Source organism: Eriocheir sinensis, chromosome 28, assembly GCF_024679095.1.
Source record: "Eriocheir sinensis breed Jianghai 21 chromosome 28, ASM2467909v1, whole genome shotgun sequence".
Lineage (NCBI taxonomy): Eukaryota > Metazoa > Arthropoda > Malacostraca > Decapoda > Varunidae > Eriocheir > Eriocheir sinensis.
In genome coordinates, this window is record NC_066536.1 from 13,958,821 (window position 1) to 13,972,560 (window position 13,740).

General features: G+C 48.4%; 1 protein-coding gene across 10 annotated transcripts in view; it reads right to left on the bottom strand.

Moving 5' to 3' along the window:
* Positions 1 to 13,740, bottom strand: part of LOC127004599 (longitudinals lacking protein-like) — a 69,232-nt gene that overhangs the window by 6,062 nt on the left and 49,430 nt on the right. The window contains exon 5 of one of the 10 annotated variants that reach the window (XM_050872510.1): positions 2,363 to 3,817. The exons of 5 other annotated variants lie outside the window; for them this stretch is intronic. In XM_050872510.1, coding sequence (XP_050728467.1) covers positions 3,413 to 3,817 — 405 coding nt within the window. In that variant the 3' untranslated portion in view covers positions 2,363 to 3,412. Of the gene's footprint in view, positions 1 to 2,362; positions 3,818 to 3,856; positions 5,158 to 6,302; positions 8,073 to 11,253; positions 12,292 to 12,335; positions 13,642 to 13,740 lie in introns of those variants that run through there. 4 more of the 10 variants (XM_050872537.1, XM_050872526.1, XM_050872532.1 and 1 more) reach the window with 4 other exon arrangements.

Here is a 13,740-nt window from a genome sequence, read left to right on the forward strand (position 1 = left end):
TGATGAAGAAGGGTGTCAACGTGCTGCTGAGAGCCCAAGTGACTCCTCAGAGGCAAAGCGGGTCCGGGGCAGTGTGTGTGTGTGTGGTGGAGGGTGGGGTGGGGGGAACATGCTTTCGTAACCTACCGCCTCTCCCTTCATTCTCTCGTATTTTCTTCCTGAACACCCAAAGCCCGACCACAACCAAGACCAGGATTTAGGCGAGAGAAGTGAACCTCAGCACGTTCATTACGGTTCACATAAAGACAACAACGTGACTTTGCATTGGTTACTCAACTTAACTTACGAGAACATAAATTTTCCTCATAGTTTCTCATCCTTTCACCAGCAAACGTTTTCCCTTCCAGTTCGTCTCCCGTAACAAATTAACAAGTACAATTCTACAAGTGCATCCCCTACTCTGTACAAACATTACGTCAACCAGAGGGTATAGAACATCAATGGATAGGGGCAGATGTACGAGCACGTGTGTTAATACGAACAAGAGGGCGAGACAGGTCTAGGTAGATAAAGAGGAGACTAAGGAGAAGGAGGAGGAGAGATAAACGAAGAGTACGAGGGGATGATGACGGCGACTGTGACTGAGAAAATGGACAAGATGAACGAGGACGAGAACGACAACCACGACGAGGACTAGCAAGGAGGAGGATGAGCAAGAGAACAAGGACTAGGAGACGAAGGAGTGGAGGAGACACGCTAGAAAATAATGAAGGTGGAGAAAATAAAAGTAAACTACGGATGGTGACTAGGAGGAGGAGGAGGAGGAGAAAAATGATGAAGATTATGCTGAAGAAAAACAGAAGAAAATGAGATAGATAGGAAGGAAAACATTACAAAGCCAGTCACAACAAGTCCCACGTTCACACACACACACACACACACACACAAGCCCAAACCAGAGACAACACAACATCATCACCATCACCTCCACATCCTTCCTCCCCATCATCATCATCATCATCAAGGGTCCTGGCGGGCTCTCTCCCCTGGCAGCGGCTCTCCGGGGTGAATCTTACGAATATGCAGCTTCAGATTGTCTTTAATGTTGGCCGCGTGGGGGCAGTAGGGGCAGCGGAAGGGCTTGATGGCCAGGTGGGTCGCGAGGTGGCGTTTCAGGTGCCAGTGTCGGGCGAAGCAGCGGCCACACGCAGGGCACCGGTAGTCTGACACGGCCCCTCCCCCGACAGGAAACGCGTCCGCCGCCGCCGCCACCCCCACGTTCGTCTGTAAACAAGAACACAGGCGTCAGCCCCCACCTCGCCGCGCCCTGCCCTGCTCTGCCCTGCCCTGCCCTGCCGCCACCCGCTACCTCGCCTTTTATCTCGAGCTCCTTCTTTCTCCTCCTCGTTCTCTTCCCCCTTCTCTTTTCTTTCAACTTTCACTACGCCAGACTTCTCTTTCCTTCTTTTTCCTTCTCCTCCTCCTCCTCCTATTTCTCCTTCGCAACGTCTTCATTTCCTTATTTTGTCGTATACCTGCCTGTCTGTCTCTCCGTCTGTCTGTCTGTCTGTCTTCTCATCTCCTCATCTTCCCTAAACTGTTATCTACGACCTCTCTCCTTAATGTCCTTCCCTCACGATCTCTGAACACTATCTCTTCGCTTCAATTCCTGCTCCTTCATCTTCCTGCGCCTCTACAAAGCCACGAGCTCTCCCCGTCGCTGCCCTCCCTGCTTCTCTGGTTCCCGCGCCGCCTCGACATCGACAGTACTTTCGACCCAATAACAACATCATTCGTTTCCAAAGTCCCAACATTGATTTAGCTTTATAAGAGCACTATAAACACCTGATGTCACTTCGGTAAACGAGAGTATAGCAACTGTAGCACTTTTGTTTTTTATTACTGCTTATCGTTGCCAGATGAAAAAGACGAATCGTTTGGTATTAGGACAAAATAAGTTACCGCATTTATCCCATCACTTTTGTTTTTATTACTGCTTATCGTTGCCAGATGAAAAAGACGAATCGTTTGGTATTAGAACCCATCAAGGTAAGGGGGGAAAATAGCATAGTTATTGAGGTTTTTGAAGATAAGACGAATGGAGGTGGACGCGATCGGCCTCGGGTAACTAGTAAGGGACGACTCGTGTGTCTTGCTGCCTGACTCAAGGAACAACTACACTAACAAGCTTTTCCATGCACTGTCTTGCCCTTTCCCCTTTCCCTCCCAAACAAGCCTTTCCACTGTCACATCCTTCCCCTTTTCCCTTCCCCTCCTTTCTTTTATTCCACTGCAGAGACGAGAATTATTTTGACAAGGAGAAAAAGTGCAAGACAATATGAAGTCCCCTAAAAAAAATAACCAAGTTAAGTTAAACGTAGTAAGAGGGAGCATATGATTCCGTCTCCAAAACCACGAGTAAAAGCAGTCATTGAGGCATCATTTGTTTATTGAGCTGATACAGAGGAGTAACAGAAGCATCGTAACAGTCAAGTGGTTATGGAGGAGGGAGGCAACGAGAGAGGGAGGGGGGGGGCAGGGAGACGCAGAGACCCCTGGCGTCCTCCCCTTCAGTAGTAACCCTAGATGGTCTTCACAACCGCCCCCCCCTCTCCTTATTCAGTGGTGGGCCAGACGACGCACCGAACTAATATAACAAGACGCACAAACCCTGTAATAACGTCGTGGAAAACAGTCTTCCTCGTCACCTTACTCGTAACAAACCTTAAGTCTACCACTGATTACCACGGAGGATGGAGTACAGGGGAGAAAACTACGTCATTATATATGTACAACGTGGCTAGAGTGTGTGTGTGTGTGTGTGTGTGTGTGTGTGTGTGTGTGTGTGTGCGTGTGGGTGTGTGTGTGCGTGTACGTATACATCTCGTCACGTAGCGAGGATTTAAGAACAGTATCATGAGCAGAGTCTGCCACACATCTGCCACTGGTCGGACAAGTGGTCTCATCTGAACACACTAAAGTTTTCCTTCTTGCCTTGATAACTTTCTGCTTGGGAGTTTTAGCGGCGGAATATACTAGATTCCAGCTCTGACCCGCCCCGCCGCCCACTACCCCACACTCGGCGGAGGGGCGGCGGGGCGGCGGGGCGGCGCAGACGCTCAAAAGGGCCGTGGAGCTGATTGTTATAGACACTTGAGCGCTGTCCTCCTCAAACCTAATCTCCTGACTCGACAGATCACTCTTCTATAACGTGACGAACTCGAGGACAGGTTCCAAACAATGAAAGAAACTGACACTAGCAGCAAAAGCGGCTAAACTTCCTGCCTCTGTCACGCAATAACGATTTATCATCTAAGCACAATCATTACAAAAATCCTAAACCTTGAAGTTTTTTTCACTTTCATAATAACACTTTCTCTGTACAGCTGAGTATCTTAAACGCGGGGAATCTGTTCGTGGCAAAGCCGGAAGGGCCGGGCACGGGTGGAGGCGGCGGGCAAGGAGAGGCGACTCATCCCTCAGAGGAGTTGTCTGTGCTGGTGGGCGTCGTGAAGGCGAAGGGCTTGCCGGGATGGATGCTGCGGATGTGAGACTTGAGGTTGTGCTTGAAGTTGGAGCGCTGGGAGCAGTAAGGGCAGTGGAACGGGCGCTCGTCGGCGTGGGCGTGCAGGTGGCGGCGCAACTCCCAGCCGCTCAGGAAGGCCTTGAAGCACACATTACACACGAAGCTGCTGCCACCGCCTCCACCCTGCGCGGCGGCCGACCTTGGGTTGGCGGCGGCGGTGGCGGCCTCGGTGACAGCGGCAGCGGCGGCGGCAGGGGGGAGTCCCACAAAGCTGTTGAGGCCGCCACCAGGAGGGGTGACGCCACTACCAGCCCTCTGATGTAAGCTCAACAGCAGCGAGGATGACCCCTTCTGCAACATAAAACATCGCCACTCAGACGCTGCTCGCAAGGCACCACTCAGCACCTCCTCCCACCCCTCAGCACCCCCTCCCCCTGCTATACAACACACGCAGCTCCTGTCACCCTCACCTCTCCAGAAGCCTCAAGCGCCGCCCTGACTGACACAACCACCAAGATGACCTCAAGAAGTGTCGCCGAACGGCCGTCCTCCACTCCCGAAGCGACGCTGGCTGGCCATGACACTTCTGGCCCCAGGCAGCACACACTGAATGCTCTCTCAGCTGACTGACAGAGAGGCAGTTGGTTTATATATCACTATCCTTATCATCACCACCATCCACATCATCCTCATCACCATCTGCAGCAGCAACATCAGCAATAACTGTTCGTCTAATATGGTCTGCCCTATTTTTTCATCTCTCTTGTCGCACGTTATTTTCCATCTCTTACTCATCCTTCTACAAACTACCATCAGGCCTATGCATGAAAAGACCACACCCAAACTACTTTTAATAGGCCAGCAGGAACTATGTGAACACTGAGGTCACGCACTGAGGTAAGATTAACAAAGGGTGTGGGGGAGGCTTGCCGCAACGCACAGTTTCGTTGTCATTCAAATCCCCGACAGTTTAGAGATCTGATGACAGGCACAACAATAGTTAGTATACGCTGGGTGTGTGTTCTGCACTACAAGTAAACGTAAGAGAAGGATAAGTAACGCATGGCTGAGGCGTTATCTCCCTTATCATCTTTCTTTGATCTTAATGACCGGGTAAAAGATTATTTATTCACCTTCATCTTTAAGTCTGTTTATGAGAAGAGGTCATGACTGATGATGGTTATGATTCCTTGTGTCAATCATACGTTTAGCATAAGAGATCAGAACGTAGCTTGTTCATTGAACAAGTGTACAGCTGAAGGCAAAGAGATCAGCTCCATTAAGCGTTCGTGGAGCAGTACAGGTCCCGAAGTTCTCAGTAACTATTGATTTATCTCTCCCAGCTTTTATCAGCTGTCATGTGTGGGCCATTTGGCATCACGTAGTTTCCATGCGTCCTATTGCATTAATTAAGGTTCGCATCGCAAGCCGAAGTCGTGGAGGCGGTTCGTTTAGCAGTAGATGTCGTGCACGGCGAGGATGTGGGTGCGGAGGTTGTGTTTCATGGTGGTGCGGTGCGGGCAGTGCGGGCAGGCGTACGGCTTCTCCCCCGTGTGGGTGCGGAGGTGGCGTGTGAGGCCCTGCTTGCGGGAACGGCCGCGGAACACCTTGCCGCACACGGGGCACGACACGGAGGCTTCGGGCATGGCAAGACCCGGTGCCCCGCTGCCGCTCCTCACTAGCTCCTCCACCTGCAACACAAGACGGACTCAGCAACACCGCAACACTCTGTACAGCTGCTGCAACACTTCAATCACCACTAACAAAACCACCATCGATGTCATTTTGTTAACTAGTTTTTGTACCACTGACTTCCCCTACATTTGCGATTTATTTTTGCTTTTTCACTGTCTATGCTTGTTTCCTTGAATCTCTGTATATCTATTTGCCTGTCTGTCTTTGTCACACACACACACACACACACACACACAAACATACACACACACAAAAAAAAAAAGCTAATCATCTTCCATTTGTTGTTTCTTTCTCTCCATGTTTCTATCTTTCTTTCACAGCAACAAGGATCGTGTATCAAGTCTCTCGATCAGAGTCTTACAAGTTGCCCTCGTCCCTTTCCCGGTTACTTAAGTTTTCCTTCGCGGGCTAAGCGGAACCACCAGTAGGCCGGGGTGCGATAAAACACTTCACACTACAAAGAGAAGTTGGTGGAGTGGGTCAGAAGCGAAACTAAGTGTATGAGTACGGGTTAAGGCTCGTGGGGTTTTGTAGCATGTATCCTTTTTGTATTTTGTATCATTTGTATCACCCCGGGGTTTCGTATCGTGGGAGTCGCTGAGTAATGTAAACGTGGCTGGCCCTGTCCGTAGAGTTTACGACGTCGCTACCTAGATAACGCCCCGACCGTAACCCATTGTTTGTGTTGTAGGCCTTGGAGGGTAAGTGGCAGTCTGGTGGAGATCTTGCTGGAAATTACTCTACTGATTAGTCTGGTGATGCTAAATGTGGCAGGAGGTTTACTGAGACTTGCAGAACTAAAAGAAAAAAAAATCCAATAAGGTTGTATTTTGACGTCTTTATTTTAATATCCTTTATTCGTATATAAATATTATAAAACATCTGAATAATGTCATGGTGCTAAGAATGCTCCTTTACGACTTGAGGGGTAAATAAAAGTTGCATATTGTTATTTTGTTGAGAGAGAGAGAGAGAGAGAGAGAGAGAGAGAGAGAGAGAGAGAGAGAGAGAGAGAGAGAGAGAGAGAGAGAGAGAGAGAGATACAGACAGACAGACAGAAAGACATAGTGGGGTGGTTGAAAAAAACAACAGTAAAATGAGGGAGAGACAATACAAAAGAGAAGGTAACAAGCAAACTTCTCTCTGTGGCGACAAAGCAACACACACACACACACACACACACACACACACACACACACACACACACACACACACACACACACACACACACACACACACGACATTACTTTCTAGAACTTGCATGTCCTTTACAACTGAATATAAAAATAAACGAAGAAACCGTAGCCTTACCATGCGCCTAATATACAATGTTCACGGGAATGACAGATAATAAAAATATGCAGTAATTAAACAAAGAAACACCTCCGTAATTTGAGCTCGAAATATATAGCATGCCTCTGTACGAAAAAAAAGGAAAAAAAAAAAAAAGGTATCAATTATTTTTTGATCGCCATTTACTTGCTGGTCGCGTCTTTAACAACTAAAAAGAGAAAGATGATTAGGAAAGTAAACAAGAATAAAAAAGTGTATAAATAAAAACAATCCCGTGAGATCTAAGTTAAGAAAAGGAAAACTATTACTGAGTATTTTCTTAGAGATCACGATAGACACATTAGCTGCTGAATCTAAAAATAAAATAAAATAAAATAAACTGATAAGAAACATGACTCCGTAGACTGCAGGTCCTAAAGGGATGAGCGGACTAGTGATGGGGTGGAGAGATGCAGGGAGCGGCCGACGGGGCTAGACAATGCAATATCAAGCTTTGTGGAATAGCATCAGGGAAGAGACTCCTGCATCGACACCCTCCCAAGCTCGCTACGGCTGGTTCCCGAGAGTGCAGCGCCTCCCTGGGTGCCACAAGCCTGCCAGTAGGAAGTCAAAAGGTGTGTCTGTGCAGGCCGGGATGAGAGGTCAGACGTCACACGAGAGAATAATCATTAGTGTCCTCGTGTCCTCTCCGTCTTTCCTCATCCCTCAGGGCACTACGTATGACTTGCATAGTTGACGAGTAGGATTTTCTCAACTCAATGTTACTTTTATTCTTGGCCATTCCACTTCAGAGCTGCCTTCGAGTCATATTTTCTGCGCTCAATGTTCCTTTTCTCCATGGCCATTCCACATTAGAGCAGCCTTCGAGTTGTATTTTCTCCTCTCAGAGTTTCTTTTTTTCCTTGGCCATTCCACTGCATAGCTGCCTTCAAGTCGGATTTTCTCCACTCAGTGTTTCTCTTTTTCCTTGGCTATTCCACTTCCTCGCTGCCTTGGGTTTTGTGCTGTGCTGCCACTGCCTCCGTTGTCTTTACATTCCCGCCGTATCCCTTCTCCTTCCTCATAGAGTATTTTCTTTGCATAGTCTCTTGATTTAGGTAGTTATCTGACTCACTAGCTGCTCCAGTTTAATAGTTTTTCTTTACTATTTTTTTGACACCGATATGTTTCTCCCTCCACGGACTGTCCTTCCTCAGCCCTGTTAACACTCTTACTTGGACCGTTGGCGTAGAGTTCCTCACCCTTCCCAGAATCCTGCCGCCTCGCGTGCCGCCGCCCCGCCACAAGCACCCGGCGACGGCTACACGAGGCGACGTCTCTTGATGTACTCCCACTGGTCGAGGTGCACGGTGCGGAGGTGGCGCGTGAGGTGGTGCTTCTGGTTCATCCGCTTGTAGCACAGCGGACACTGGAACGGCTTCTCACCCGTGTGGATGATGCGGTGCCGCTCAACCACCTGCTTATGGTTGCGTCCGTTGAACACCTTACCGCAATCCGGGCACTGTGACCCCCTCCCCTCGTCCTGCATGACCCATCCTTCCTCCTCCACCTTCACCACACCCGCCCCCGCCCCAGCAGCCCGCTTGCCATGCTTCTCCGCCGCCCTACAGCCACCCATCTGGAAAAACAGAACGAGGTCTCACATGGACTGGCCTTCACACTGCTGGATGGGGGTAGGGGAAGGGGAGGGACGGACACAGGCTGCTTTTTACGATGGGGGGTGATTTTTTTTTTCGTTTCTCTCTCTCTCTCTCTCTCTCTCTCTCTCTCTCTCTCTCTCTCTCTCTCTCTCTCTCTCTCTCTCTCTCTCTCTCAAGGGTAACCAGTACGATTTAACAGACAAAACTGCACGAACAACGACTAAGGTGACCTACTTCGAACATTACAACGTTAGTAAGTTATAAGCAATAGAAGTCAAGGTACAATATCCCCACTGCTACTACTGATCCCCCCCGTTCCTCCCCCTCCCCGTCCCCTCCGCCCCCACAAGCAGAGAGCGGCAATAAAAACAATAATAATAATAATTGGTACGCGTAGAGCCTTCAAACGGCAATCCATCAATCTAACATGAATTTTTTTTTTTTATCAACGAAGCAAGTCAGCGATCACCCTCCTCGTCGTCGCCATGATTCTACACACACACACACACACACACACACGATTAATACGGATAATATAATCGTAGCCATAAACCCTTCGTGAGTGTGTTTTAGTTAGCTTTTCCCATTCTTATATATATATTAAAATAAGGTTTGTATAAGTTCTTCGAGTATAATAATAATAATAATAATAATAATAATAATAATAATAATAATAATAATAATAATAATAATAATAATAAAAAAAGGATATTAAATCGAGACTTGGTTGTGGAAAAGTTTTATTTACGTAAGACACATGAGAGAAGACGTCCATTGGGTTGATTCTCTCTCTCTCTCTCTCTCTCTCTCTCTCTCTCTCTCTCTCTCTCTCTCTCTCTCTCTCTCTCTCTCTCTCTCTCTCTCTCTCTCTCACACACACACACACACACACACACACACACACACACACACACACACAATGCTGCCCACTAGTAAGATCAATACAATATACACATACACAAACATGTTAATATTTTCTTATACATAATGACGATATGATAGACGAGAAACATGAATACACGCATTTACACACACACACACACACACACACACACACACACACACACACACACACACACACACACGTAAACATGATGATGTGGATATCTATTTATAATCCATATAGTGATAGTAATTTTTCCCTCCAATATACAACAACAATAATGATAATAATAGTAAGTGAAACGTAATACCGCCACACTATTGTATCACCTTTACATATAACGAGGCAAACAACATATATATAAGTGTGCATATAACGAACAAAAGAAGTAAACAAAAACGCGTCGCCAACTTGACTCCAGGACGTTCGTTAATTAAAAGGAAATATACGTGAATGACGAACTGATTAAGACACCACGTTGATAATTGTCTGACTTACGAAATGGCATTGAGTGTTTTTTTCTGGACTGTATATATGAACGTAATTAGCAAACTTATTACGACACCACGTTAACCATTTTCTTTATTATGAAACGGCGTTGAAGGAGTCTTATTCTGGACTCATTATATAAACGTAACTGACTAACTTATTACGGCACCGCAATTATCACTTTCTACATTACGAAACGGCCTTGAAAGAGTGAAGTTCTGGAGTCATTATATACACATAAATGACTAACTATATATATATTTTTTTACGGCATCACGTTCTTCGTTTTCTACATTACGAAACGGCCTTGAAAGTGTTATTCTGGACTTATTATTTTAACGTGAATGGCTAACTTATTACGATATCACTTTTACCGTTTTCTATATTACAAAACGGCCTTGAACGAGTGTCTGAACTTCTTATATTCGTAGTCACGACGAACTCAAGTGGCAGTTAGCGACGATGCGTGCACGTCGGAATACTCTAACAAGGGCTGCAGGTACGCTTCTTAGTGAAAGGACATGTTATCAAGGTACATGCGGGTGTCTGTGGGACTATACAGAGGGTGTGGACAATATATTTACGGAACTCGTATGGATGTGGAGTGAAGGGTTCATTGTGGAGTTTTATTAGGGTACGAGTGAGTTATCAAGGGATATGTGGGTGGTTGTGGAACTATATCGTATGAATCATGTGGATACGAACATTTCTTTTTTATCATTATTTTTTTTTCTTCTGAGGAATATGTTTGTGTTAGGGTGTAAGCGATCGCACGAGGCCGGCATCGAACGCTGGTACAAAAGCCCCACAAGACAAGACTCTACTACTAAGGTTCCCATCAAGCTGCGCACCGTCCATCACGTCGGGCCTGGAGTGGACGCCTCCTTACCAGAGTCAACAGAAACAAGTGAGTGATGACGGTGAGAAGGAAGATCGATATGACGTTATAGTCTAGTTTACTAATCTCAAGGACCGTTTACGTATATCACAAAGTGGTTTCATAAAGGTACACCACTGAGCATAACCTGTCCCACCCGCCCCAACCCATTCCGCCCCACCCCGCCCCGCCAAGCCAGACACCACAGCCATCTATCTCTCCCTCTGAACGATGCGGTGGGCGGCAGGTACTGAAGAAGAGGGATAATGAAGGAAATAGAAGGAACGTTTAGTCCAGGCGAATATAACCGAGAGGAGAGGCAGAAAACATGAAGAGAGTAAGGTGCCCGATAAACAATAACTACACCAGAACAACTAACGAACCTATACCATACAACTGTACACTCCTACTGTCTTTCCTATTCCCCACCTGCACCTTCACCACTAACCCACTTCCTCTTCGTACTATACCCATGATTAAAAAAAAAAAAAAATGAAGGAGAGCAGAGAGCGAAGTGGAAGGATAAGCTGAATAATGACAAGCTTATTCCGCCTTCTAAGACTGCACACACACACAACCTCAGCCTCCACTGCAAAGCGAAACAAGAAAGGTGAGGAATTACTGACTGACTGACTGACTGACTGACTCTCTCCTCCTCCTCCTCCTCCTCCTTAACCACCACCACCACCAGGGACTAGCAACAGGGTAGATAAAGACAGGAAGCAACGAAAAGAAAAAGTATGATAACAGAAGATAAACAACCCATGAAAGGACAAATTAATATAAAATCTGATAATAATAATAATAATAATAATAATAATAATAATAATAATAATAATAATAATAATAATAATAATAATAATAATAATAATAATAATAATAATAACAAAACAATATTTATAAAGATTCCTCACGGTATTGAAGCAGTAGAAGCAGAAGCAGCAGCAGCAGGGAGTCAGTGAACGTATAGTAACCTGCCTTAAACTATCATTATGAAGCGGGACAGGGCGAGGCAAGGCGGGGCGGGGCGGGGCGGGGTGGGGTGGGGCGGGGCTGCCTTTGCTGTCACACAAACTCTCACCTCAAACGCTTCCCCACAGAACGCAAAGCAAGAGACTGACAATCTGGCGTTAAACTTTATCTTTGAGGCTACACTTACTAAGGGAACGAGGGAGTAAGAAGGGGGTGGATGGATACTAGGGAGAGGAGAGAAGAGAGGAAAGGAAAGGAGAGGATTGGAGAGAAGGACAGGAAGAGGAGAGGACAAGACAGGACAGGAGAGAAGAGGAAAGGAGAGGAGAGGAGAGGAGAGGAAAGGAGTGGAGAGGAGAGGAGTTGATACACTACTACGTAAGGGGACCTGGAGGGAGAGGGAAGAGCCTGTAAGACTGATATATATATAGAGAGAGAGAGGTAATGGAGGAGGATAGGATATGATGTCTCTTCTTGTAACTCAATAGCTGCATGTCCTTGAGATCGTACGCGACCCTGTTCCCGAAAGCTCACCCGAGAGGAGAATGCCGAGAGGGAGGGAGAGGCAGGAGAAGGAAACAAAGCACAAAGAAGACATGACAAGCCAGGAGAAAGAGGACGAAGCAGAGAGAGAGAGTGAGGGATGTCTTACTCCCAATGCTTCCGTCAATGTCTTTATCTACTACGAGGACGACGAGGGAGAGGCGGGAGGAGGGACAGGGGAAGGACTAGCTGCAGGAGGCGGGAGTGGTGGAAGAGGCGGCGGCTGATCGTCCTGCAAGTGTTCCCGGCCGTGGCGACTGACGATGTGCGCTTTGAGGTTCCACTTGAAGGTGGCGCGGTAGTGGCAGACCGGACACTGGTACGGTCTCTCCCCCGTGTGGGTGCGCAGGTGGCGTTCCAGTTTGGACCGCTTGGCCTGGTTCTTGCCCACGAACCTGCGCCCGCACACTGGACACACAAGCACGCGCGGCCCCTGTAACAAGACACACACACCTCACTCTTCCACCACAAGTCCACCACCACCACCACCACCACCAGCAAGGCCCGCCACTAAGCTCTAAGAGATGGGCTGCGTTAGTCAGGTCTTGAGAAGAGTCTTTAGTGTCTGTGTAAGGTCATCCGTCAGCGGCTTGAAAGACTAAGCAACGGAGATGAGCACTGCAGCAAAGCGTCCGCCACCTACCACAAGGCCTTCCCCGCCCCTCCCGCCCTGCAGCTTGCGGCGCCACGGACTGTCCCTCACCTGCCCGGACGAACGTTTAACTTTTGCTGCTGTTGTCACTTCACCAATGTGCCTTCCCGGGGGAGTCTGGAGCGCTAGATCGGCACACCAAGAGATGTTACACGTCCATCCCGCGTCACGTCATTCACCAAGAGATGCAACACAACACAACACAACACGAGCGTCCCGCGTTACGCCAATCGGTCGACTAGATGCACACTCACCACCCTCACCCCAACCTTTCCTCCTTTTCCTCCTCCTCCACCACGCCGAAGGTCGCCGGCGTCGTAGGCACGTGCCGTCACACTCACTCCCCCACACAGACACTGCACCGTATTCTGCAGGTCACTCTTACCCCGCCCGTAACACTCACACAGCAGCTCCGCCGTGACAACTAAACAGTGCGTCTGTTTGTGCTTACACTCCAACCATATGTTAAAATACGCTACCTATGAAAAGAAGAAAAAAGAGGAAATCCAGCTTTTACACTAAACATTTCCTTGGGAATAAAAAGCAGCATAGAAGATCAGTGGCTGACGGTCCCCTGCTTACGGGCGCGCGCCAGCACCCGAACCTATCCGGGGATTCCTGAACCCCTGAGCGACGCACCGACACCGTCCTGAGCCTTTAGTACACCCGAGGCCTGAGCCGCTGTTATTAGATAGAATGGAGCAGCCAATTAATCGCTCCCACAACAATGGACTGGATAGATTCGTCCTCGTTCCATGGGGGTTCGGCCGGGGGCTCCTCCTCCGAGCCGGGCCCAGAGCGGTGCCGGGGCGTCTCTCAGAGGTAGGCGGGGATGGCCTCGACGCCGTGTTTGGCCTCGATGTGAGACTTAAGGTTGCCCTTCCTGTTGGCGCGGTGGGAGCACAGCGGGCAGCGGAAAGGCTTCACCCCAGTGTGGATCTGCATGTGTCGATCGAGGTTGGACTTGCTGTTACGCCCGCGGAACCTCTTGGAGCAGATGTTGCAGACCAGCTCCCTGCTGGCCTGTGCGGCGTCCATCTCGTCCGCACAGGCCCCCACCACCATCGCCAGATCCGAAGAGTGTGGCGAGGCGAGGCCGCCCGCCGAGGACGACGCGGCGGCGGCCTTCCTCTGAAACACAAGAGCAAAAAGCCTTCATTTCGGCCTCTGCCTTCTGCCTGTGTCCCCGCCACCCCGGCCTCTCCCTCCCAACGCCCCGCCCCATACACT